This window comes from Hippocampus zosterae, chromosome 21 (genome assembly GCF_025434085.1).
Source record: "Hippocampus zosterae strain Florida chromosome 21, ASM2543408v3, whole genome shotgun sequence".
NCBI classification, from domain to species: domain Eukaryota; kingdom Metazoa; phylum Chordata; class Actinopteri; order Syngnathiformes; family Syngnathidae; genus Hippocampus; species Hippocampus zosterae.
This window is the reverse complement of record NC_067471.1, coordinates 9,897,574-9,922,876: the sequence shown is the minus strand read 5'-3', so window position 1 is coordinate 9,922,876 and position 25,303 is coordinate 9,897,574. Positions and strand designations below refer to the sequence as shown.

The window sequence follows — 25,303 nt, the reverse complement described above, 5'->3', positions numbered from 1 at the left end:
CCGCCTTGCGCTCGGACAAGAAAGAGCCGGCGGACCTCCTGACCTCTCGCCGTGAGCCGAGTGGTCAGGAAGACTCTCGGCGGCTGAATTTGGGGTGCGCCGGAGCGCGGGGAATGCGATCCGGGCGCGTGGAACCGGCAGCGACCCGCGCAAACCACTCAAGCGCTCAAATCAAACACTGCCAAAGCAATTGAATGGTTAAAGAAAAGCAGATGATCACAATTGGGATTCCTGTTATATTCTGGAATACAAACAAGTACAGAGGGGAGATGAACTTGTTCCAGCAACGTCAATTTGGAAGAGAAGAGGGGAAAAAAAAAAAGCTTTCCATTCTTCCAATGAGATTTGGACGTCAAATTTGTCAGGAGCGGTGCCGCTCGGTAAAAAGAATTAAAAAAAATAATCTTTGCCGACGTGCGGTGGGCCCAAAGAGTCCCTTCGGTATCAAAGCGCGCCGGGACGTCGGTTGATGTCGTTTCGGAGTTCAGGCGGCGGTGGCGCCGTCTCGCTTGGTGATCTGACAGTACAGGATCATGGAGAAGACCATGCCGGCGATCTGCGGACACACAAAAGCCCCTCGCGTCGGGCGTCACGTCCACAAAGAGACGCTGGCTCGGGCCAATGTCATTTTTGCGAGCCCGCGTTCTCACCAGCAGGACGGCGATGGCGAAGGCGATGCCGATGACCACCTCCATGTTTTTCTCCAACAGGCGGACGATCCGAGCGGAGCACGGCTGCCAGGGAACAAGCGGCGGTCGAGCGCCTTTTAGCCTTCGCCATCACGCATCTCGCAATCGCATTGGGTGGCCGAGGAATTGGACGGCGGGAAAAGTCAACGCCGCCGTGGCCGGCAGAGGGAGACGGAGCGCGAAGCCCGGCGGCGCTCCCAGAGTTGATATGTGAAAGAAAAACAACCGGGAAGAGGGGGAGGGGGGAAAAACCCCAACAGGCTGCAACCATTCTCCCTCCTTAAAAGGGAGCATGCTTTGAGCCCGAGAAAAAAACAAAAAAAAATACCCACGCAAATTCCCCACGCCCACACCGTCACGTGCAGACCAAGACACAGCGGCAAAGTCGGCGGCCCTCTGAAGCGTGGCGTGCGCTTACCGCGGCGTAGACTTTGTCGGGGCCGCATTGCGGGTCGGAGGCAGAGCATCGGCACGAGTCCGGGATGACGTCCCAGTCGGACGCCCCGTTGACCAGGCCGCAACACCCCAGCTGCTCGCCGGCCGACAAAAGCGTTAGCACGTGGCCCGGCGCGGACGAGGGAGCGGGATCTCACCTCTCTTTGGAGTCTCTCCAGGTCCTCTCTGATCTCGGGATGAGCGGAGAGCGGCATGAACTTCTGCAGGCGCTCCTTCACCCACTCCTTCACCTACACGCGCATTCAAACAAACAAAAGACGCCGTGGCCTCCTCTCGCCGCGCTGACGCCACGCAAAGACTCAACGGGCCAGCGTACCTTATTCTCCGCTACGGCGCCCACGATCCCGGCAGCCAGCAGGAGGATGAAGACCAGGAGCAGGCTGGCAAAGAACTGCGCGATGGGAACACGACGCCGACACGGTCAAGGTGGCGAAACCTGCGTATCCGGGTGCGCTTTTTTTTCTTTTTTCCCGCGCACGATGGCGTGTAGGCGTGCGGGCTCCCCACCAGGATGAGCATGCATCGGTTCTCCTTGATGGCGCCGCAGCATCCGAGGAACCCCAAGAGCATGACGATGACGCCCACGGCGATGAGGAGGTCGACGCCCGGCAGGGACTGGCTGGTGATCTGCGGCCCGAATGGAAAACGGCGGTCAACTCTCGGGGCCCCCAGCGGAAAGGCGGGCCGAGGGATGCGGCGAGCCGCTTCTTACCCTGTTGCCGTCCTTGTTGACTTTCAGGTAGATGGACACGCCCAGGATGATGCAGCCGCTCAGCTGCACGCAAGCACACGCGTCAAATCGCGTCCTCTCCACCGGGCTCGGCGACGGCAAAGCGGCGGCGGACGGGGCGCCCGGCCCCCGGCCACCCTTTGACGGCGCGGGCCCCTCGCGTATTCATCTTCCGGTGGTTTCCGCGGAGACCGACCGCCCGCTCGCTCGCTCGGAGAAGACGAGGCCCGACCGGCCGAATGGGAGGAGGGGGCTGCGGAAGGGGCCCACGCCCCGAAACCAGGCGCGCGTGTACGCGGGAGCGTCAGGGCGAGGTAGCCGACAAACCCGTTTGGAACACAAAAGCCCGTCACGGGACGTCGCACTGCGCCTCTCAACGCCCCAAATGCAGCGGCGACCACCGCCAGACAAAAAGTAGACGGGTCAATTGTCGAGATTGAGAATCGACATGAAGCACACTGCTCCGGAAAGTAGACTAGGAAACCGTTTGGATTTTAAAAGCAAAACATAAAAGGCTCGCAAACAGGCCAATTGGGTTTTCTCCCCCCGCCCCCAAAAATGACTATGAATAGTAAGATGTTTTTAGTAAAAAAAAAAAAAGACCATGTATAGTTCGACTCGTCAAGAGTCATTCTCAACAAGAGCCAAAGGGTAACACCAGCAGGACTAGAAAACCACCTCAAAAAGTACACGAGTTCACAAAGGTCAAGTGACAATTTGGAGCGAGGAAGGCGACGCGGGTGGGCCGGGAAGGCGCTCGCTCTTACCCAGAAGAGAAGGTTGAAAATGAAGAGGAGATACTTGATGCATTTGTTGACAGCCATGGCGTGGGCCTCGTCGTCGCTCGTCCAGGTGCAACTTCTTCCCTCAATTGTTCATCCCGCTCGACCTGTTGCCGCGGGCCACGCCCCGCGTCACGCGTCACGCGTCGGCGACGCAGCTCGTCGGCGATGACCCGCCTCGGCCGGGAGATGGCGCCACCTGCGCACACACAAAAATAAAATCTACAATTAAGGCGGAACGCATTGAATGAACCGACAGTTTTTCCCCCGGTTGCAAACTGGACAATTACAAGTTGGACTCAAAAGAAACTTGGATAACTGATTGACTGTAGTCATAAAAAACAATCCGTGTCATGGTTTAAATACATTTAAACCATGTCATTTAGCCGCAATCCGGTTGATAAAAACGTGAAAGATCATTTTATCAATTGGAAACTGACGCAAATAGTCAAACGGCCCATTTTACATTCGTGTAGCAATAAAAGCACCAAATTTTCATCAGGTCTAAAGAATCTATTCGAGCGGCTCGTACGACGGAGACGCGTCGGCGCTGACACAAAGATGACGAAAGATGAAGATGGAGGCGGGGAGGGAGGATGGGGGGGGGGGAGTCGGCGTCGCTCCTGGGCGGGGCTTGGCGACAGTCGCAGCATCGTCTCGCACTTGGGGTTCTGCTCGTCGCTCACAACGTACCGGAGCTCCGCTTCCGGTCCGGTCCGGTCCGAACTCGGCTGCCGGCCCGCCCGCCCGCGCGTCTGAGTCAACTTGACGGAGATGAAGACGAAGATGCGGCGAGACTGAGCGCAGCCAGAGACACGCCCACAAACGCGCACATTCGGAGGCGCCATTGTCTCGTCACGCACGCACGCGCGCGAGACGATGCTGGCATCTTGGCTCGCGCTCGCGGCCCAGCTGCTCGGTTCGTTGCAGGTAGGACGGGCTCCGAACCTCGGGCGTCTTTGTATACCCGTGTGGGCGCGCGTGCGAGGAGCGGGTCAGTCGGTCGGAGCCCGGCGCGCACGCGCCCAAGCGGAGCGCACTCCGCGCGCCGGCCACGATCAGCGGCCTGGGCGCGCGCGTGCACGTACACGTTTTTTTTTTAAATGTTGTCACTTAGCGTAGGCGCTAGTTGCTTAGCTGGGGCTAGCCTTAGCAGCGGGCTAACCATTTTCGGGGGAGGAGGCCTTGACGTCACATGTGGTTTTCCAGTTCCGAGTTGGTGTCCAGAAAAGCCCCATGGCAGGTCGTCGTCGAACCGTGCCCTGACATCAACTGGAGACGGCTCCATTTGTCTCCATATGTGCTGCGAACAGGGAGTTGTTCCGGACATGTGATTTGTCAATGCAAGAGACTCGGGCGCCCCGAAAGAATTCCTCGTGGGCCGCTTGCGCCAGGAAGTGCGGCTTTTCGGTCCCGTCTCCCGACTTTGATTGGTCACAATGGGCTCAGTGTTGTTTGAGAGACGTCCCCCCCCCCCCCCCCACGGCTCCCTCCTCTTGCCGCTCGGCACGTCGGTGGACCGTTCCCTCGACGATAGGTCGCAGATGCGGCAGGAAGCTTGAAACCGGTGACGGCTTTCTCGGAGGGGCGGTTTGCAGGCCAACCATTTTGACACGGCAATGTTGTCCCGTCAAAGACGAGACACCACCCGAGCAAACAAAGCCGAGAAACAAAGTCACCTCGCTCGCCCTACATTCTCCAGTTGACTGAATCAACACCCAATGAATTTGCGTTTGTGAAAATAAAGGCCTGGTCTTTCTTAAACGAGCCTCCCCCCTCCCAAATGGATGCCTGATACTTTGGACAGATCCTCCCATAAATGCCTCGCAACTAACGGGGCGCTTTGGACCGAGGGGATCAAATGGGGTCAAGTGCGAGTCGAGCGCAGCCTCGGTTCGGTTTAGCATTCGCCACATTAGCATTCAAGCGGCCCCGGGGGCCGGCGGGGGATGGGGGCAGTCTCGGTGTCCATGGCGACGCTGGAATCTGACACACTTAATGAGCATCTCCTTTCATCTCCGTTGCCATGGAGACAGCTTAGCACAGCAACCGTCCTGCCTGCGAAATGTCGCCCGACCTTTTTACAATCTTTTCAGAGACCGGACAGCTTTCAAACGCACGTCACGTGCATAGATGCGCTCCTTCTCAACTGGGGAGCGGCATCGCGGGTGGGTCGTGCGCCCGAAATTGTGGGGGCGGGGGGATTGCAGTTTAAAAAGAAGGATGTATCGTCTAAAGCGGCGGTCCCCCAACATTTTTTACCCCACGGACGGGTTTCATGTCAGACAATATTTTCAGGGAGGCCGGATAGACATGGTGTGTTATGTTCGCAACATAATAAAACACAAAGGGTGACACGAGGAACGTCCTATCTGGCTGCAACATTCTCCGGTCGCTATGGTAACGTTTAAACGCGCCTTCAAAATAAGATGCGCCGCAAATAAAAAGAGCGTGAAAAATAGGACTCACCATCAGCGCTTTTTATGCAGAGTAGGCTCGGTGCGTGTGGAATGGCCTCCTCTTTGTTGAAAGTCGTAGGCTGCGCTCCTCTTTTGTCTCCTGGCTGGGCCTTTTCCCCTTCCTGAAAAAACTTTAAGGACATTTGTTTTTGATAACGTGACCGAGAAGCACCTGCATCAAGAGTGACAGACATACTGACATAAGAGAGGATGCGGTCATCTTTCAGATTGCGGAATGAATGCAAGTTCCACGGATGTAGACGTGACTTGCCGCCGTCTGCGTTTCAGGTGTCTCGGGCTTTCCAGGCGAGTCTGAATGACGCAGGCCAGATCACGGCGAACCTGGAGCCTTCCGACCTTCGGGAGAACATCTCCGCGTACGCGGCGCAGATCACCGGGGAGCCTCGCCCCGCCGTGATCCCGTTTGGGGGGACCGGCGAGCCCCTGCTGTTCAACACGTCCTTCCATGGTCTCGTCTACAGCGTGGGTCTCCTGCTTCAACGAGGACAGTTGTGGTCCAGACCCATCAAGACCGTGTCCCTCCTCACCAGTGAGCAGACCGGCAACATCGACAGAGTCCCCCGTTCCCCCACCCCCACCCCCAAGGCTTTCGATTCGAGTTCTCCTGTCGCCCGCAGGGCCGCTTCCTGTGAGTGGCGTACGGATTTCAGACTACAAGGAATCTCCAGAGACGGGCGTGGTCTTCGAGCTCGTCAGTCCGCCGGGGAACATTTTCAGCAGAGTCAACATCAGCTACAGCGAAGGAAGCGAGAGGCGCTCTCTGCTCTACAAAGGTCACGCCGTCGCATGACTGGCTCTGCGCAGTCGCAGGTGGTCGCAACTGATGCGCTGTTTTTCAGACTTTTACAAGGGGAAGACCGTGTTCAAGCACTGGCTCCCGGGGGTGTGCTACCGCAACATCACCTTCCAGCTCATCTCCGAGGCCACTGCCTACCAGACGGCCATGAGGATGCAGAGTGACATCACCCACGCGCCCGTGCGCCACAGGACGGGTATGGCCAATAGCTCATAGCGATGTTGGAACTTTTCATGGAGGGGCGTTGTTCCTTCTCCTCCGCAGTGCCGTATCCCCCCCTCAACATCTCGTGGAAGATCGTGGATCTGAGCCAAAGCCCGACGCGGGCGAGTCAACGGGCCGGCCGCCGTTCCCGTCACGTCCCGCTCATGGACGAGGAGGAGGCGAAGCCCTCTGAGGAGTCACCGATGGCCTCCACCGAGGAACCGGCACGCGACCGGGGCACCATCGGCGAGACCGCGGATGCCCCCACCCCGCGGTCGGACTCCGCCACCGAGATTCCCGTCGACAGGGAAGACGAGTTTGTCAACGGCGAGGAGCCCGAGTACGAAGACTCCAATGACGCGGGGTCGGCGATGGGTCTCCCGGCAGAGGCTCTGGTCCTGCCCACTCGCATGCCCCCCGTCCTGCTAGAGGTGCGCTGGCTGCCCCCCAGGGCGCCCACCAGCTACGACGGCTTCCGCGTCGACGTTTTCAGGGACGGTAAGCTGGACGGCGAAACTGTGCGTGTCCTTGAAATGCGGGTGTGCCCCTCGTCTTCGGAGGTGGGGGGAGGGGGGGGGGTGTTGGGACTAGGAACATGCTGGTACCTGGCATGAATGTGACTTCCTTCCACCCGTGTCCAGGGAACACCACTCAAACGGCCAGCGTGGATGAAAGTACTCATGAGTTCTTCGCCGAGCTGACAGAGGCGGGGACGTATCACGTCAGAGTCACCACGCTCAGCACGGCAGGAGACTGTGAGCCCAGAGAGAGCAGCGCAGACGGCGGACTCACCTTCTACCTCGGTGTGTCGCCGTGGACCTCCGGTTTCCCAAGTACCCCAGACGAGCTCCGATCTGGCCCTCGATGTCATTTTACGTGACCGGTCTTGCTTGCCGCTTGCTCACAACTAAACGTCAATCAAAAGAATCAGAATCATCTTTATCGGCCAAGTATTGTCAGAACGCACGTGGAATTTGTCTCCGGTCGTACAGGCGACCCTCGTATCGTAAGAACAGGCAACTCGGATAAACAAGGTCGTGACATACGAGTATGGATGACTTGGGCTCCGCCTAACAAAGTTCGGCCGCCATCCTCGCCTGACTTGGAGTTTTGTTTCCCAGGTCCCGACGGCGAGGTCCTGCGTGAGCTACGCCAGCGTCCACGGAAAGTCACGGTGCGCTTGCTGGACTCCAGCACGGCCGCCGTATCCTGGGCGCAGTCCCCGGAGACCCACGACGGCAGCGTGGTGTCGGTGGTGTCCACCACCTGCCTGAAGCCCGGCCCCAACCAAAGGATGGAAAGCGACTACTGCGGCGAGGTAACGCCTCCCGCCAACTCACTTCCTGCTCGGACTTTGAAAGGCTCACATCGCCGCGCTTTTGGACAGGAAAACTCAACCAGCGATATCATCGGCAACTTGACTCCGGGGGCTCAGTACCGGGTGCTGGTCTACCACACAAACGGACCCCTGATCAGTCCTCCCTCGGAACCCGTCGTCATGGATATTGGTGATTTGCGCTCGCATCACATTGCCACGTCGAGGCAACTGGACTCCTCTTGGTTATCCGAGATGTTCTTCGGGTAGAGAGGTCACCCAAACTGGAGAAAAGTCAAGGACCAACGAGTCCATTTGCCTCCGTTCCACTTTTGCAACAAATCCATCGCGGCAGAGATCAATGACGATTGTGACGATGGGCCGTTGTCGCGCCAGAGCCCACGGGCGTCCGAGAGCTGGCCGCGTACCCGCTGGGCCCCACGGCGGTGGTCTTGAGCTGGCAGCGTCCGTCTCACGTGGCCTTCCGCAAGTATGTCCTCCAGACCTTCTTCTTCAACCCCGTCACCCTCAGCTCCGAGTGGACCACGTACTACGAGATTGCCGCCACCGCCTCCGTCAGAGCATCAGTGGTAAAAATCAATACATTCAAAGAATAAGAATTGACCCCCCCACCCAAAAAAAAGCAAACACCTCCAAATGTGCCACCAACTAACCTGGGGTCAGGTCTGGGGTTGATGATCTCAAGGCGTTGTCTTCCTTTTTAGAGGGTGACCGATCTGCTGCCGGCTTGGCACTATAACTTCCGCGTTACCATGGTGACGTGGGGCGACCCACCACTCAGTTGCTGCGATGGCTCCACCATCAGCTTTGTCACAGGTACCCACACCAGAGGCATACCACCCCCACTCCCCCGCACTCACGAGCGTTGTTGTCTTTCGTCGCACAGCTCCGGAGGCGCCTCACATCTCGGTGGCGGATTACTCCCACGGCGTCCTCCATGTTCGCTGGACATACGGGGAACTCTTCGTGGACCTGTCGCACTCCAGGATTACGCACTGGCAGGTGGCGGCGGTCGGCAAGAAAGGTCCCGGGAGACGCTTCTCGACGGACGTGAGGGCTCACTTTCTTTTCTTCTCCACTAGTTTTTTCTCTTCTACTTTTGTCCTCCTCAATGTTTATCCTCTTGAGTTTCGACTTCTTTCTCCCGGACGAGCTTGAACCGGTTTTGTCCCGACGTCCGATACAAGGTTCACCCTCGGCTTGTTCTCTCCTCTTGTCGTCGAGTTTTCCCTTTTGTCCTCTTCTCGTTGCGTCTCGGAAGAGCTCGCTTCTCCGATAGATGGTGTCGTCGACTCGTTTAGTGCCAACGTCCTGCGCCGGGCGTAGCGTGTCAACTTGAAAGCCGTGAACGCGTGCTTGCCAGGTTCCTCGCAACGTGATGAGCGCCGGCCTGCCCCTGCCGCCCGGCGACATCTACAACCTGACGGTGACGGCGTACGCCGAGCGCGGCCGCAACACGTCCCTTCCCAGCGTCATCAAACTGGGTCCGAGCATTCACGCGTGCTAATCGTCGATGAGATTGAGCCGATTCTGACGTCCGGCGTGTTTTCACCGCAGAACCGGCGCCCCCCAGGTCGGTGTACGCCGTCAACGCCACGCACTCGTCGGTAACTCTGCTGTGGAGCGAGGACGGCGTCGTGGACCACTACCAGGTGCTCTGCAAACCAAGCCCAGGGAACAAAGAGATGAGGGTGAGCCCCCGGGAGAGGTCTGGAACGAGCGGCACTTTTTCCTCACGCTCCTTCTGGGTCCGCTTCAGACTCGAGAGCCTCAGGTGTCCAGCTCGCACGTGCTGACCGTTTCCGGCCTGATGCCGTCGTCCAGCTACAACTGCAGCGTGGTCGGCGTCAGCTACAGCGCGCCCGGCAAGCCCGCCCACATCACCATCACCACGGCCGGTAGGGGGCGCTGCCGCACACACAGGAGCCTAACCTGAACGAAACGGCGACGACGGGATGCGTTAGTTAGTGTCCCTAACGCCTGCGGGTGTGCGTGCACGCGGGCAGCCAAAGAGACCAACCCCGGCGTGGCGGCCATCTGGGCCTTGGCCGTCCTGAGCGTCCTGCTGCTGAGCCTGCTGATTCTCTTCTTGCTGCTTCTCCGCAAGAGGCATCTGCAGATGAGCAGGTAGCGACAAACCGCCGCCGCCGAGTTTCACCACCAACTCCGCGGGCGGAATTTCACGGTCCTCTCCTCTCGTGTTTCAGGGGCTGCGGCGCCGAGACATTCGTCAACTTTGCTTCATTCGAAAGAGACGGGAAGCTGCCGTACAACTGGTACGACCGCGCACGGTTTTCATTTCAAAACGAAGCAAATTCTTGCCGTAGAGAAGATTGTCCGAGCAAAAAAGGGCGCCGTGCGGCATTGCGTCTTTTCTTTTCAGCCTGGTAACGGCGCGAGGCGTTCAAATGTAAAGAAATGGAAGAAAAGAAGCTGCTCTCTTCATTCCTTCCATGACGACTGTATAGACGGCGGCACACGGGACAATTTTGTGACCACGAATGATAGCTCATTCGTGGCCACAAATGAACATTTTCCGGGTCCGTTTTAATTCGTGGCCACCAATTGCGTCGGTCACGGTGAGTCAAATTAATCAATGAACGTACGATTTGCGATTAATAAAAGAGCCCAAAGACGGTCAGTCAGTCATCACTTAACGCTTGCGGTGCGTCACCATTTCTTTGCACCTTTGTGTGTTCACCGATCGATGCCAGTGGGAACAAACGAAGATGGCAAAGTAGACCGCGCGGGCGGGCCCGTCTTCGGCTACAATCTGGTGACGCCAGAGTGGAGATGGAGACGGGGTGTCGTAAATGGGCCGGGCTCCGTTTTTTCATCCGGCGTGCATGAGTCATCAAGTGTGTGTTGAGCACTAAATGTTCCTCTTTGACGTGTACTAATGCAGTAGCGGCGGCGGCGGCAAGCGTGTTGGTGTCTCTGTTTGTGTTTTTATTGGGGTTTTTTTTGTGCTCTATTTGAAACCCCCTCCCACCCCCCACCCCCCAGGCGAAGAAGCCTCTTTGCCTTCCTTACCCTTCTGCCATCCTGCCTTTGGACTGACTATCTTTTGGCTTTTTATATTAATCCATGGTAAGTAAACGAGCGAGCCAACGCCTCCGTTTTCCGGCAGGAAAAGTCTGGTGAGCCGGCAGTCAATTTATTATTCATATTGAGGTGAATTACCGAAAAACACAATTTGGATTTTTTTTAAACTTAAATTACTTCTAAAATACATTCAAGTAGCTAAATATTGAATAAAATCAATGGATTATTGTCTTAATATTTATATATATCTCCTGCACAATTATTTAAATAAAATAGCCTGCGGTCATTTTTGCCCCATTACGCAGAAAATGTCCTTAAGAATTCATCAACAAAGTGCAACACAATAGCTTACTTGATCTGAAATGGTTCGTTGTAAAACGATAGTCGCTGCTCATTTTTGGATGCGTGGTGAATTCAATCACAAGGAAGCATCCAATTGAAGGAGAAAACGTGATCTTGACAACAAGGCTACCAATTTGGAAACTTTTGACCGGAAGCGTTATCGTCTCAATGACCACCAAAACGGCTGTTATTCGAACACCCGCAGGCTGGCCCCGAGCCCAAATTTCAGGTGCCGACAAAAGCACCCGAAGCGCATCACCAGACTTATCCAGAAAGCACTTCTGAAACTTTTTGGGAGAGTCACGTGAGCTTTGGATGCAGCATGCTCCTCGTTAACCAATGAGACTCGGCGCCGAGGCGTGGCGCACGTCCCGCTTGCATGAGCTCGGGGCCTGAACCGCACAAAAAGATTTCCCTAAATCTTTTCCTTCAGACGCCTGCATGTTGAAACCGGAAGGCTCCCTCTCAACCTTTGCTCTTTGTTGGGTTCGACCGATGCGCTGGACAGGAACTGGACTTTGCAAAGTCAACGTAACCGTATTTGCAAAAGGCCCGACAGCCAATCGGCAGGCTAGCGTGATCCGGCAAGGAAGGCGTGGCCGCATGGAGCGCACACTGCCCGCTACCTTCGCCCACACACGGCCGTGCCTGCCAACCAGTCCGTCATCGTTCTGTACGCGCCGTACTACCGGCTGGCGACCAATCCCTAATCTGTCACGATATGAGTGGCATTGGCCGGCGCCCAGTCCAGCAAAAAGGATGGCGCCTCTAGTTGGAAGATCGGTCGAGCCCGGGCCTGTTTTGGTCATCTTGTGTTTGTGTCATAGGGGCAAGACGGCCTTAAAGAAGCGCAAGCTGACAAGGTAACGCCACAAAGGCCGCCTTTTCACGCGCGTGCCTACTGATGACGAGAATGGCGTTCTAATCTCGGATTCCCCCCCCGACTCCCGTGTCTTTTCAAGTCCTGTCCAGCTGGACGACTTTGACGCCTACTTCAAGGAGATGAGCAAAGACTCGGCCTACAAGTTCTCTCTGCAGTTTGAGGTGGGAGCAACGTTGCGTGGCGTGACATACATTTATCTCCCAGTCAAACGTTGCATCCATGCCACGTGTCCGCAAAACGCCTTTGCAGGAGCTCAAGAGCGTGGGCCTCGACCTCTCCCACGACGCCGCCGACCTGCCCGTTAACAGGCCCAAGAACCGATACACCAACATCCTGCCCTGTCAGTAGGCCTGCCACTCGCTTGACTTTGACCAAGTTGACGTTACTTTCACTCAACCCTCCGTGATGTTTTCCATTCATTGAAAAATCGCATCGAAATGAAGTGAAACAAAAAAGTCCCATTGGATATCATTTCAAGTTCAAAATAAACAAACGCAAGCCATTGAAACGATTCAAAAGCCTCCATTTGGAAGCCCAATTGCCGACGAGGTGACGCACTTTTGTCCCACTCCCTAAAAAAAGAGGAATAGAATCTCACCGGGTAGCTTCAATATCAGCGAGGGTCCTCAAGGCACCGGGGGGGTCCTCAAATGTGCAACGGCGGCTCCCATCGCGCAGCTGAAGGGGTCGAAAGGCAAATGAGCGGCTTGAAAGCAAAACATCATGGCAAGGAGTTGCATTTACCTGAAGCGCAAGCGACCGAGCCGCATGTTTCTTCCTTGGCCAGACGACTTCAGTCGCGTCCGGCTGATCTCCATGCACGACGACGAAGGCGCCGACTACATCAACGCCAACTACATTCCTGTGAGTAGGGCGCGCACAGGAAGCACCAACTTGCCCGTCTCAAGGCACATCTTTGAATATTCATGCAGTGATAAGTAAACGGTGATTCCTGTGCTGGAAAGAAACAGAAATGCTCAGTGTGTGGTGTTATTTTTGTGCAGGGCTACAGGCACGCCAAAGAGTACATTGCCACGCAAGGTCCACTGCCGGAGACGCGCAACGACTTTTGGAAGATGGTGCTGCAGCAGAAGTCGCCCATCGTGGTCATGCTGACGCAGTGCAACGAGCGGAGACGGGCAAGTCGGGGTTCCGGCGAGGGGGCCGCTCGCTTTGCTCGGCATCTAAACGCGCCTTTTGTCTCCGCTTGTTGCGCGACGTTCAGGTCAAGTGCGACCACTACTGGCCCTTCAGCGACGAACCCGTCATGTACGGCGAGATCAGCGTGGAGGTGCTCTCGGAAAACGAGTCGCCCGAGTGGACCATCAGGAAGTTCCGGTTGGGATACGTAAGTCGCCAACCAATCAAATTTTGCGGGGGGTGGGGGGGGTTTAACACTATTTGGGGTAGAAAGCCTATCAGCCATTGGGGTTCAAATAACGACGGACTCGATTCCTGAATGGGCGCCTGCAGGCGGACGAAACTCGGGACATCTTGCATCTGAACTACACTTCATGGCCAGACCACGGCGTTCCCACGGTCAACGCCATCGAGAGCATCCTGCAGTTTGTCCATATCGTGCGGCAGCAGGCCAAGAGGACCAAAGACCCCATCGTGGTCCACTGCAGGTAGCGTCCCGTGTGGTTATTTATTTTATTTTTTTTCGTTTTTAACAGCATGCACGTTGCCGCGGTGACAAAGCACATTTGTCCGCGTAGTGCCGGCGTGGGCAGAACGGGCACCTTCATGGCGTTGGACCGCCTGATGCAGCACATCCGGGAGCACGAGTTCGCCGACATCCTGGGGATGGTGTCGGAGATGCGCTCCCACCGCCTGTCCATGGTCCAGACGGAGGAGCAGTACGTGTTCATCCACCAATGCGTCCTGCTCATGTGGCAAAAGAAGCAGCGGCAGCAGTCACTCGCCTCCGACGTCATCTACGAGAACGCCGGCAAGACATAATGAGCAAGTGGCCGCTTGCGCGCGCCACGTGATTATTACACTGCACCGCATCCCGACCCAGTTTGAGAACTTCTGATTGCAAACACGGCCCTTCGCTAGGAACCCGGCCAAAAGGAGAAGCCTCGCCGACTCGGAGTAGCAAGCAAATAGTGTGGGAAAAACAAACAAGATGTCCGACTCGTCGCCGCTTTCCTGTCAAAAGGAACGGAAAGGCATCCACGTTGAAGAAGACTATTTTTCGCCTTTGAAGGGTGTCCAAAGCAACCCGACTTCTTCATTTTCTTTTTCCACAAGTAAAGCTCACTTCTTTTACTCCAAATACCAGCCTGTTTTATTTCCTCACTCAAACTGACCCTCAGCCCCCCCATCTTTTTACTCCGCGTTTGACTGGCAGAGGAGGGCTGCCACTCACTTAACTTGACTCACTTTTTTTGTTTTGTTTTGTTTTAAAGAAGGCGCAGCCCGCCACACCCTTCAGGATGTATGAGCACACTAATAAGAAGAACATAGGATAGAAAATTGAACTTTCCATTTTTGAGGTGCAAGCAGAAGTTTTGACTTTCTGTGCATCATCGACATCCTCCTCCCGCGCTAATTTGGATGCGTACAGACGGACGGGACCCTGCACGCGAACAGTTATCGGGAGGTGATGCCGTCACGAGTTGTGTAGATATTGTCAACTGCTGTTTTTACTTGTCGTGACTGTCAAAGACAAGGTGGCGTTTATGAACCGGGGGCGAGCAAAGTTACGGCCCGCACGAGGTTCTTTTGATCTGGCACACGCAGGCTTCCGACGTTTTTGCCACTCGTTTGTTCCATTTTTTCAGAAACATTTTGTCTTGTGAAATCAACGACTCCCATTAGCAAGAATTTAAACGAGACACACTTCATGTGTGAAAGTATGACGAAATCAACTAAACTATCAAAAACATGAGATATTGTTCCGACTTTGTTTGCTCGCCGTGATGAAAACTTGAAATCAGACTCGTTTAATTCGCTGATCCAAACAAACGTTTGTGTGGACACGACTGTCCAGAAAGTACACAGACCATGAAATTGTTGACTAAGAGGATTGGAAAAAAAGTCCAACACTGACTGCGATTAGCCAATTAGCAGCGAGCAAACTTACCTTTCCAGAACGGTCTTCAAAGGCGGCATGAAATAATCTGCCCTGCTGACACATTGGCCAGTTTCATTTCTTCTTGTTTCTCAAACAAACAAAGAAAACAAATGGGACAAAAAGTAGACAAAAAGTAGAGAGTTAAAGGTCAGCTCAGGTAAGTTAATTGATATGCTCACAAAAAAGTCAAAGAAAGAGTTCACCTGTTTGCTGCAGCGTGACATGAGCCAGGCTGATTCGGGGAACCGCCGGGGGGCCCGGATCCGGCCTGGGGGCGACGCTTTCCGCCAAGCTCGCGGACACCTTCTGCCATGGACTGCTCGTCAAGACGCCACCGCCGCCATTGTTCGAAAACGCCAGAGTGCTGCATCACTGCTCGCGGCCGCCAGATGGCAGCGTCGCGTCGCCGGACCTCCGAATGGCTTCAGGACACGGACAAGACTGGACTTCAGTTTTTACCCCTTTGAAATATTCCTTTTTTTTGTGTTAGTAAAGCGCATCAGCGAAGAGGCGCTTGGGATTATGCACACTAGCGCCCCCTCACCCTTTCCAATTTAACTTGACTCACTTGTGCGTTCTCGCCCTCTCTCTCTCTCACACACACACGCACACACTCGCGCGCACACAGACACCCACCCACACATCCACACACACACACACACACACACACACTTCTCGTCGAGGGATTGCTTTTTGTTCTTTCAGTGACTGACTGATGCGATCATCGTGACGCTTCGTCGTCACCCCTTCACAATGCGTGTGCGCGTGCGTTGAAAGAGGACAAGTTGACCGACTCCACCGTAGGACGACAAGGACTTTCTTGAAATTAGCGCCGGAGCAGGAGGAGGGGGAGGCGGCGATGTCCCGAGTGTGTATGCGCGCGTGCGCGACCAGAGGGGAGCAGCGGCCGCCATGTTAACCAAGAAGCCCGGAGCCTCGGTCCTCCCGACGGGTGAGCACAGCCTACTGTAGCCGAGAGGAGCGCATCCGAGCGTGGCCGATGCGGTCGGCCCGGGATGGGGGGATGGAGGGGGGGGGCGCTTCCCTTCGGTGCACATATACATGTGATATCTATATATCGAGAGAAATCTGTAGATAGACGTGTGTGTTTGTTTCAAGGAAAAAAGAGCGCCTGTGAGATGGGAGCTGGCTTAGCATGCTAAGTGCTAAAAATAGTCCCCTGCGCCCCAGAAGCGGGCTGCTAGCCTGAGCCGCTAACGTTAGCCCCAGCGGCGATGCAAGCAGTCGCTTTTGGAGCGCTGACAGTCGATGAGCTCTTTGACGCCCCGCTCGACACAAACGCGACTCTTGCGTGACATCGCGAGCTCCCGATGCGGAGCGGAGCAGCGGTTGAGACTTGTCGTCCGTCCGCTGACATGTACCGACTTGTGTCATCACTACTGCGCGAGTCATGGCAACAGTCGGCTTGTGAAAATGTCGAGCGACGATAAGAAGCCACCGCGGCGGCTCTCGGTGCGAAGAGCGCAGCGAGCAGGCGAGGCGGTCAAAGGAGAGCGAGTGAGCGGTGGCGGTTGATTCGGTGTGACTTGAGTTGAGTTGTGCAGAGCAAATAAAGCCCGAGGTACTTGACTACTGCTCGCTGCTTGCTCATGCTTTTCGGCTGTCGTGTAGTTACTGTGTAACAGGCAATAGTCAGCGACGCACGCACGCACGCACGCGCGCCTTGATTTTCCTACTCGTCCCGTCCGGCAGCATGCCGGTGGTGCTCGCGATGGTGTCGGGTTCGCTAGTGCGTCGCGCTCGCTTTTGCGCGTCGCGCCGTCGGACGGATCCATTTGATTAACCCTCGTTTGTTTTTTTTGGGGGGGGGGGGGGCTTACGTCGTTTACAGCGCGTCCTCACCGATAGGTGCAACATTTAGTCGACAACTGTTTTGAGCAAGAACTTCAATTTCAGCCTCTCAACAGTGAATATTGACTTGCATTTCTGTCATCCTCCATGAAAGCAGAGCCATTGTGCTTTCCTCAATGTAAGATGTGAGCAAACATCTGCTTTTCCTTTTTTACGCCCATTTCTCAAACAGGGACCGAGCCGGCAACTAAGACGCACACACACTCGACGATGAGCGATGGGAGTTCGTGAGCGGCGGGACTTAAAAAGCGCTCCTTGGCCTCATTAGCGGAATTACACGGAGCCTTCCGATTAAAAACGACACACGCCATCTGTCGCCCTCAAAGTCTCCCGCACGCGCGCGTTGTGGCCCGGGCGAACAGTTTCACACACAACACCCGGTGCCATCCTGGTGCCGGCGTTCTATTACGTCAACGACGACGCTTACGTCAACATTTAAGACTTGCAAAGGAGGCCGCCGCACCGATCGGCGCAGGGACGGACGGGATGGGTTTCCAAATTGCAAATACTGTAATTGGGTGGAATCAGGTGAAAGATGAAGGCAAATAGCCGGGTGACCGGAGAGAGGGGGTGGGGGGGGGGGGGGGCGCGCTGCAAATCAGTGGGGGGTTTTGCAAAGAAAGAGGGGCGGCTTACCTCCTCAAATATGCAAACGTGTCAATCCGTCGACTTCTTAGGACATTTCTGCTTGGTGGTGACCTGTGAAATGTTGACAAAAATGCATTCATCAATGTTGGGAAATCCTGAAGAATTTGACAGAGTTGACATTGTCACTAAGGTTTTCGACTGCGGCCCCGCGACCGCAAAAGTTCGCACACCCCTTCCGTCAACTCTCGCTGGCCAGACATTGACACTTTTGGTTGTTTTGTTTTTTTTAATGATTTTTTTTCCTGGCAGGCAAAGCGGGAGAGCCGGTCTTCCCTCCCGGTCCCGGCGGCGCCCTGACGACATCGCCCGTCACGCTGCCGCCTCTGCACAACAACAACAACAACCACCTCAACCCACCGACGGTACGTTGGCAAACAAGCTCCGGTTTAAGGTCTTAATCTGAGAGAAGCACCTGTGAGCTTTGGCCGCACGCAAGCGCACAGAGGTGTCTGAAGTGCACGCCGTTATCTAAGAGCACCCAGGTGTGCGGTCACCATGGTGACGAGGAGATGAACAAGGCGGCGGTGCGTTTGTGTACACGTGAAGCAGGCGCTTTTCCTCACCCACACGTGTCCAAATGAAGGGCACGACATTGTCATTTCCATTCGTCCATTGCAGGCGTCCTCCTATAATGAGGAAAACTGTCGGAATAACATCCAAATTTCAAGGGAAATAAAAAGAAGGAAGCCATTTTTGTTCCATTGCATCTAGCAAACGGGCTCATTTCACTTCACTGAGCATCAGGAATATAAGTGCAATGTCACGCATCTTCATTTCTCGACAGCTCTTTCACAACAGCTGACTATGTATGTACCGGTATCTATTTATAGATATCCATCTCCTGGATCATATGACGGTGGTTTTATTAGCATTAGCATTAGCTTCAACTTGCTGCTCCTCGGAAAATGCTCACATGTGAAAGCCTTCAACATTCGCTCAGTTAGTTTATGAAGCCAATTTGTTGCACTGTTTTTTCACACCACACAAGCCACCACTTTTCTCTATTTTTAAAATACGTGAAAATAAATCGGGTGTTTTTTGGGAGGGCTGCAACGAATGAACGCGATTGAAGTCGGCGCCGTCTTACTCAAAGTGTTTCCGCTCAGGGCGGCGCTAAGGCGGCCATGTCGGAGGGCGTGCACATCACGCAGCTGTTCGACGACAGCGGGGTGAAACGAGCTCATCCGAGCGGCCCGCAGCTCAACGGCGCTCTGGCGTCGCTGGCCCCCTCCCGGCCGGAGCGCCCCTCCGCCGCCGGCCCGGATCCGGCCCACCACGGGCGCCCCGGCGCTACCTCGCACAAGGCGCCCGAGGGCAAAGCCAAGCCGGCCGCCTCCACGCCCGAGCAGGCCATGAAGCAGTTCATGTCCAAGATGTCGTCCTTCGAACACCACGAGGTCTTCAGCTACCCCGAGGGTGAGCGCTCGCTGCCGCGCGACCCGGCGACATCCGCCGCCGGCCATCTCTCAAGCTCGCCGTCTTTTCTGCCTAGTCTATTTTGTGGGTCCCAACGCCAAGAAGAGGGCGGGCGTCGTGGGGGGCGCCAACAACTGCGGCTACGATGACGAGCAGGGTTCCTACATCCAAGTGCCGCACGACCAAATCGCCTATCGCTACGAAGTCCTCAAGGTGATCGGCAAGGGCAGCTTTGGACAGGTACGAACGAAGCGGCGCGCAAAACGCTCCGGCAGCACGCTCTGACTCGACACCGTATGCTCCGGCGCCTCGCTACGCACGACTCGGCGCGCAGGTGGTGAAGGCGTTCGACCACAAAACGCAGAGCCACGTGGCGCTGAAGATGGTGCGCAACGAGAAGCGTTTCCACCGGCAGGCGGCCGAGGAGATCCGCATCCTGGAGCACCTGAGGAAGCAGGACAAGGACTCCAGCATGAACGTCATCCACATGCTGGAGAACTTCACCTTCCGCAACCACATCTGCATGACCTTTGAGCTGCTCAGCATGAACCTGTATGAGCTGATCAAGAAGAACAAGTTCCAGGGCTTCAGTCTTCCCCTGGTGCGCAAGTTTGCGCACTCCATCCTGCAGTGTCTCGACTCGCTGCACAAGAACCGCATCATCCACTGCGACCTCAAGCCCGAGAACATCCTGCTCAAGCAGCAGGGACGTAGCGGAATCAAGGTGAGCGGTGAGGAATCATAACGTTGATGCTAAACTACGCTAGCCGGTCCATGGTGTTTTTCGCCTTCGAGGTTAGCCTTAGGCCAACGGGCGTTCGCTCAGAACAAGCGCTTCCGTGTTTCTCAGGTGATCGATTTTGGCTCCAGCTGCTACGAACATCAGAGAGTTTACACGTACATCCAGTCCAGGTTCTATCGGGCCCCGGAAGTCATCCTGGGTAAGGCGTCGCAATCGCGGGCCGACGAGCCCAAAAGATACGTGGCCGACACGCTGCGCTGCGGCCTTTCCAGGTTCCAGGTACGGGATGCCCATCGACATGTGGTCCCTGGGCTGCATCCTGGCCGAGCTCCTGACGGGTTGTCCCCTGCTTCCGGGCGAGGACGAAGGCGACCAGCTGGCCTGCATCGTGGAGCTTCTGGGCATGCCGAGCCAGAAGCTCCTGGACAACTCCAAGCGAGCCAAGAATTTTGTGTCCTCCAAAGGGTACCCGCGCTACTGCACCGTCAGCACCCTGCCCGACGGCACCGCGGCGCTCAGCGGCGGCCGCTCGCGGCGCGGGAAGCTGCGGGGTCCGCCGTGCAGCAAGGACTGGAGTGCGGCGTTGAAGGGCTGCGACGACGCGCTCTTCTCGGACTTCCTCAAACAGTGTCTGGAGTGGGACCCCGCGATCAGGATGACGCCCGGCCAGGCGCTGCGCCACCCCTGGCTGAGGAGGCGACTCCCCAAACCGCCCGCCGGCATCGGCGCGGACAAGACGGCCTCCTCCAGACGCGCCACCCCCGCCGACGGCGCCGTCACCTCCGTCTCCAAGCTCTCGGCCACCTCGGCCAAAACCAGGACTAACCTGGCACCCATCACCGACGCCAACGGCAACATCCAACAGCGGACGGTCCTGCCCAAACTGGTAAGCTGAAAGCGAGCGCGCCCCCGGTCCAACGAGGAAGCGCTCACGAGCTCGCGGATGCCACGTCACCGACAGCGCAGTCGATCGACTTGAGGCTGCCCGGGGTGCGTTCGGTGCAGATGGGAGGAAAACGCACCGTCCCCGGTGGTGCCTTTAGGCTCCTCCGGTCGAGTGACGCAGACAATCAACACAAACGGCGCAGATGGGGGGAACAAGGCTGTTTTCATCTTTTAGCACATTATTCCATCAACAACAATTAGGCAACCACCCCCAAAAGGTTTTTATCTGGAGGATGACGCTCACAAAACTAGCCGTGCGCGCCGCCGATGGAGCTACTGGCACATTAATCGGCGTTCGGAACTCTGAGCCACATCAAGCGCTCGGCAGACTAATCTAGCAGAGAAGTCTTACATCGCATTCAATAACTCAATGCGTGCTTGTTTTCAGTTAGCACCTCTGTTAGCATGACGCTCAGAAGAGAGCCTTCTTGTTTCTCTGCGATTAGCATCAATGAGACGCCACCATGCTAACTCCTGTCAGAGGCTAATTCAGGACAGATGCTACACACATCCAAAGTGTACAATGGCTTCATTTTTCTAATACTGCCAACTGACGCCAGCTGTTTACAGTCCCCAACCGCCCTCCCGCCGCTCCTAAAAAGATGATGATAATGAAGGGTCCGTGTCAACACAACATGCTACACTGTGATGGCGTCAGCCATTTAAAGCCATTTTCTATCCTCGGGGCGTGTGTGTGTGTGTGTGTGTGTGCGCGTGCGCGCATGCGTTCACATGATAAATCGCACAGCAAGTGAACGCCTCACGAAGACGTGCAGGCGGGATGTTATTTATGAATATTTATTGTCAACATTTTTGTTCTAACCAGGACGTGCAGCAAATACTTGAACGTGTGCGTGTGCCTGTTTGTTTGAAAACCAAAACGCAAGTGGCAGTGATACGACAATGATGATAATCTCAGCGACGTACCATACAGGCGAGCCGACAAGAACACACTATCTGCTTTGTGATTGATTTTTTTTCTCTTTTGTTCCACTGAGCAAGACGACTAAACTTTTGTGCCTTCAAAGATCGACATCAAGCCAGAAAGCGTTCAATTACTGTTGGAACCTTTTAGAACGGGAAGTTGCGGCTCTTGGGGGAGACATGCCATCGGCCAGATGATATCACACGTCGCCAACGACGGCAGGGTTAAGCTAACACTAGCCAATCCACCGCTAGCATCTGAATGCTAGCCGATTTTGCTGCAATGATGCTTGTTTTTGTAACAGTGATGTAAGAACTGCAGCTAACAGTGTGAGTAATTAGATTTGTCAGTCAGTGCTTAAACTAGCGGGTGGGGGGGGGGGTAGAATCAGCCGACACGAGCCAATCGCCCGCTAGCATGCAAAGGCTCGGCCTTGGCACTGCCACTGACGTTTGTTTTCTCCTCACGAACCACTGCCTAGAAAGCGCTCGTAGCACAATCACCGGATCTAGCTGTGGGCATTAGTCTTATTGTTTTCGGTACCTCAGGCTAAGCTCGGCTAAGATGGCGACAACGTGACAAACACCTCGGGCATTTGGTTGATTCTACCGAAGTGCATTCCGCGGCTCGAGGCAGGCTAGCGGCGAACCAGTTGCTCAGAGAGACGACAGAACAGGTAGACGAGGGCAAACGCAAGTGGAGTTTTGTGAAAGCTGCAGCCAATCTGCTCGCCGATGAGGCTAGCTCGTTTCGGACAGATGTCTAGACGGACTCTGCTGCTGTTAGCTGTTCTGTATTTTTGTGACGTTTATGGGTTTTTGACATGTATATATGATATTGTTTATGATTAATGAATGCTGCACTCACTTTTACAAGGTACTGTATCCACTGCACACAACACTATACACACACACGCACGCACCTTTTCTAGTGAGCCTTTGTTACTTTTTATTGTGGTGGAATACGAATATGAATAAAAGTCTTATTGACCACATTGGATCATGCGTGCAATGAATGGAAACAAACGGGTTACTTTGTTGGGTTTTAGGAGCCAATTGTAGCATCGACGACGACTCGCGGCCAATGACGGCTGTGTTGCCGGGCAGGAAAGCAGTGTCTGTTGTCAAGGTAACAGCTAACAGACCTGTCACTTGTTGCATTATTAATCCGTTCGGTCAAAAGAGTTGATCATTATTTATTTCTTTGAACGGGGTTATTGTAAAGTAAAAAAAAAAAGGCAAATAAACCAAATACTTTGGATTATTGGTTTATTAATTAAAATGTAATTAAAAATAGAATTACATTAGCAGTGCACATATTTTACATGGAATGTAAATGTCTTTTTTATTATTATTTTGAAAAATTCTAAATAAAAAATACATTTTGATTTTATAAAATAGTTGGTTCATTCATTTCATTAAGTTAATTACGTACACAATTTAAAATGAGCCTTATTGTAATTTCCCCATTGCGGGACAAATAAAGGATATCTTAATTATGGAATTAAACTAAGCTCACAGACAACAAAGAGAATTGATGATATTTGAGTCCAAAGTTTTAATCACTCAAATGAGATTATATATTATTTTAAATTATGAATAGCAGAAAGAACAGAGAGCCACGGTGGCTATTTTGTTTGTGTTTCCATGGTGACTAACAAAACAAATAATACACTAATGTGTTTTATTGACACGATAAACAACCAATAACAGAACAAAAATACAATTACATAATTTTCTGTCTGCGCTCATAAGTGCTTTGGACACACCACGCGTGTCAGCTCTCAAACTGACTTTATGCCTGCCTGCGAGGGTCTCCGAATTAGTCGCAGTGCACCAGCGTGTGCATACGCGGTGTCAGATTTGTGAGAAATGTTTAAATCAATACCACATTTACACACAGCAACAGTCAATAAAAGATTTTTCAAATCAATATATTCAGTGTTTGGTTCCGTTTTTTTGTCTATGTGTCGACCTCATTTCAGGGAGGCGACCATCAAACTGTTGATCTGAAGTAAAAAGTTGATTAAAACAGCATTTCAGGAGAGAAGGTCTCTATTTTTCTCAGGCACTCTTTTTAAACGCATACAATTTTTCATTTGGATTGACTTGCTCTTATTTTGAAACGCAGGTCTGCTTTTATTTGAACATTACACGATTGTGCTGATGAACGTCATTCAAAACAGGTTATTTCATTTTAAATGGGATTCCAATTCAACTCAAAGACATTTCACAAAGCACCATCAGTGAACAAACGTCATCGAGAAAACAATGAGAACTCTATTCAGTCAGTCATACCCCCCCCCCCCCCAGCCCCCACCGAGTTTGACATGATGATGGTCTTCTCGGCCCTTCATGCAAGCTATATTCTCATTCTTCATTTGAGCCAAACACCCCTGATGTGTCAACTAAGACTATTTCAGGAGTCTTAGTTGATGTAAATAAGATGTAAATACTAATTTGCCCCCTTAAAGTGTTGTACCGGATGTCAAGAACAGTATTTCAAAGTCTTTGCACTTACCGATTAAGATGAGGTGGGCTTGGGGGAAGTGACGTTCCTCTTGATGGGATTTGACAGGAGCAGGCAAGCGCAGTTCATGATGGACTGCCAACTGGCATCCAAGTCTGTCACGGCAGCGCCCTGCCGCCAGAAAGTACCTGACTTTTGACCTGTAAACGCAGTTACAGTATTGAGCACAATATGGCGTCACAATGGTTATTTGGTCAAGAACAGAAGCGATATGAGGAGGTGATTATTGGTGTTAACCTACTCGCTAGTAGTCCCAGGACACAGTCAAGTCAGTCTGTAATTCTCAAGTCGGTTGGCAGCTCGACTGGTTGCTCCTCAAACTCGCCCACTCGTCGAGCTTTGGAACGTTTGTTGTTCCACAACAATGTGAACGCGGTCACCTTGCCAGTGTGAAGTTGAAACGGACGAGTTGGGAAGCTGTTTAAAGATGGCGCCTCTGTTCCTTTCCAATTTGCCGCCGAGTTTGATTGACTGCCACTTCCGGGTCTCCTTCTTCTTCTGTGGTTTTAATCGCGGTTGCCGAACCGTAAACGTTCGAACGCGGGTGCCCAGCAGTCCCGCGGATTTACAACTAAATCCGCGATTGCGCCAAATAGCTCGTAAATAATTTACACCGGAATGTAAAACCGAGTCCAAAAACGAATACGCGCGAAATTAAACCGAAAAGCCAAATGTATACAAGCGAACGAGCAAACTATCTCACAAAAGTAGCTCAGCGTACACGCCGCAACTCTCTCAAATACAAGTGGCTCGATCGCGTCCAGCAGATGTCACCAACACACCAGCCGACTTCATAGTGGCCCAATACAGGCGCTACACGATCAAAACAGCACGAGCAAGACAAAATACAAACCTCACACACGTCCACGCGCACACAAACGCCGAGCCCACAAAGCACACTGCAAACACACAAACACCGCGCGACGCAACACCACCGGTGACACAGCACAATACACAAAAAACATAATTTACACAGCCCTGCGACATTTGCAACACACAAGACAAACACACGACCTAATACAACACAGCAGACGGCACACACACACACAAATCCAAATGGCATTGTCAATGTGATGGTTTTGTAAAAGTGAACAAGTGCTTCAGTGGCGATGATGACACTGTCGGTGTTGGTTTTTTGTCACCTGTGGCATGCTTGTGGAGTCCCCCTTGCCGACGTGCCAGAACTCGTTTCCTTTTACCTGACTCTTACTCAGTGAAGAATGGAAGAATAAAAAAAAAACAATGTGCATGGAGATGTCTTGCTGATTTTCTGGTCACAAAGGCCGCCGTCTTGTCACGGAAACAGTGACGCTCCAATTTCCACCTGTGAATGCCACTGACTTGTTTTTTTTAGATTGAGAGGGCACTCCAAAAAAAAGTGGGCGAGAACATTTCCATTTG

The 25,303-nt window shown here is 53.8% G+C and overlaps 3 protein-coding genes and 1 long non-coding RNA gene across 10 annotated transcripts; 2 read left to right on the top strand and 2 right to left on the bottom strand.

The window, feature by feature from the left end:
• Window positions 1-216: 216 nt before the first annotated feature.
• LOC127593577 (tetraspanin-8-like) lies at window positions 217-4,184 on the bottom strand. 2 transcript variants are annotated; one of them, XM_052055124.1, is made up of 9 exons: window positions 3,823-4,184; window positions 2,643-2,856; window positions 1,858-1,920; window positions 1,653-1,772; window positions 1,462-1,536; window positions 1,283-1,375; window positions 1,108-1,218; window positions 651-734; window positions 217-556 (listed from the first exon to the last, which is right to left on the bottom strand). In XM_052055124.1, exons 2-9 carry the CDS (start codon window positions 2,697-2,699, stop codon window positions 485-487), a joined length of 675 nt encoding a protein of 224 aa, XP_051911084.1. In that variant the 5' UTR covers window positions 2,700-2,856; window positions 3,823-4,184; the 3' UTR covers window positions 217-484. The 2 variants fall into 2 exon arrangements, with proteins under 2 accessions (XP_051911084.1, XP_051911085.1); XM_052055125.1 differs by lacking the exon at window positions 3,823-4,184 and adding an exon at window positions 3,351-3,491.
• Window positions 3,439-14,689, top strand: ptpro (protein tyrosine phosphatase receptor type O). Of its 4 annotated transcripts, XM_052055043.1 has the most exons (25): window positions 3,439-3,587; window positions 5,405-5,666; window positions 5,755-5,910; window positions 5,977-6,129; window positions 6,198-6,635; window positions 6,779-6,940; window positions 7,259-7,455; window positions 7,525-7,645; window positions 7,849-8,042; window positions 8,178-8,289; window positions 8,360-8,523; window positions 8,837-8,957; window positions 9,031-9,164; window positions 9,233-9,371; window positions 9,480-9,600; window positions 9,681-9,749; window positions 10,480-10,563; window positions 11,688-11,723; window positions 11,823-11,904; window positions 11,993-12,083; window positions 12,531-12,607; window positions 12,748-12,882; window positions 12,969-13,091; window positions 13,217-13,371; window positions 13,462-14,689. In XM_052055043.1, exons 1-25 carry the CDS (start codon window positions 3,537-3,539, stop codon window positions 13,703-13,705), a joined length of 3,621 nt encoding a protein of 1,206 aa, XP_051911003.1. In that variant the 5' UTR covers window positions 3,439-3,536; the 3' UTR covers window positions 13,706-14,689. The 4 variants fall into 4 exon arrangements, with proteins under 4 accessions (XP_051911003.1, XP_051911002.1, XP_051911004.1 ...); XM_052055042.1 differs by lacking the exon at window positions 3,439-3,587 and having other exon boundaries at window positions 5,323-5,666; XM_052055044.1 differs by lacking the exons at window positions 3,439-3,587; window positions 9,681-9,749 and having other exon boundaries at window positions 5,323-5,666.
• On the bottom strand, window positions 6,806-24,935 carry LOC127593592 (uncharacterized). Its single transcript, XR_007960452.1, has 10 exons — window positions 24,144-24,935; window positions 23,894-24,042; window positions 17,334-17,396; window positions 14,835-15,247; window positions 13,486-13,627; window positions 12,488-12,605; window positions 12,342-12,421; window positions 9,211-9,586; window positions 6,930-9,130; window positions 6,806-6,834 (listed from the first exon to the last, which is right to left on the bottom strand). It is a non-coding gene; the product is annotated as an uncharacterized LOC127593592 (long non-coding RNA).
• dyrk2 (dual-specificity tyrosine-(Y)-phosphorylation regulated kinase 2) lies at window positions 15,442-22,365 on the top strand. Of its 3 annotated transcripts, none has more exons than XM_052055071.1 (7): window positions 15,442-15,777; window positions 17,595-17,707; window positions 18,452-18,761; window positions 18,838-19,001; window positions 19,096-19,485; window positions 19,612-19,702; window positions 19,776-22,365. In XM_052055071.1, the coding sequence occupies exons 1-7, from the start codon at window positions 15,738-15,740 to the stop codon at window positions 20,396-20,398; spliced, it is 1,731 nt and encodes a 576-aa protein (XP_051911031.1). In that variant the 5' UTR covers window positions 15,442-15,737; the 3' UTR covers window positions 20,399-22,365. The 3 variants fall into 3 exon arrangements, with proteins under 3 accessions (XP_051911031.1, XP_051911034.1, XP_051911032.1); XM_052055074.1 differs by lacking the exon at window positions 15,442-15,777 and adding an exon at window positions 15,883-16,407; XM_052055072.1 differs by lacking the exon at window positions 15,442-15,777 and adding an exon at window positions 16,418-16,822.
• Window positions 24,936-25,303: the final 368 nt, after the last annotated feature.

Coding starts and splice junctions, on each gene's coding strand:
- dyrk2 (XM_052055071.1), top strand. CDS start 15,738: ATGTTAACCAAGAAGCCCGGAGCCTCGGTCCTCCCGACGG. Junction 17,708..18,451: donor ACCACCTCAACCCACCGACG/GTACGTTGGCAA, acceptor GTTTCCGCTCAG/GGCGGCGCTAAGGCGGCCAT. Junction 19,002..19,095: donor GCAAGGGCAGCTTTGGACAG/GTACGAACGAAG, acceptor CTCGGCGCGCAG/GTGGTGAAGGCGTTCGACCA.
- ptpro (XM_052055042.1), top strand. CDS start 5,327: ATGCGGTCATCTTTCAGATTGCGGAATGAATGCAAGTTCCACGGATGT. Junction 7,646..7,848: donor ACCCGTCGTCATGGATATTG/GTGATTTGCGCT, acceptor TTGTCGCGCCAG/AGCCCACGGGCGTCCGAGAG. Junction 9,750..10,479: donor GGGAAGCTGCCGTACAACTG/GTACGACCGCGC, acceptor CCCACCCCCCAG/GCGAAGAAGCCTCTTTGCCT.
- LOC127593577 (XM_052055124.1), bottom strand. CDS start 2,699: ATGGCTGTCAACAAATGCATCAAGTATCTCCTCTTCATTTTCAACCTT. Junction 1,773..1,857: donor TCAACAAGGACGGCAACAGG/GTAAGAAGCGGC, acceptor TTCGGGCCGCAG/ATCACCAGCCAGTCCCTGCC. Junction 1,219..1,282: donor TGGAGAGACTCCAAAGAGAG/GTGAGATCCCGC, acceptor GCCGGCGAGCAG/CTGGGGTGTTGCGGCCTGGT.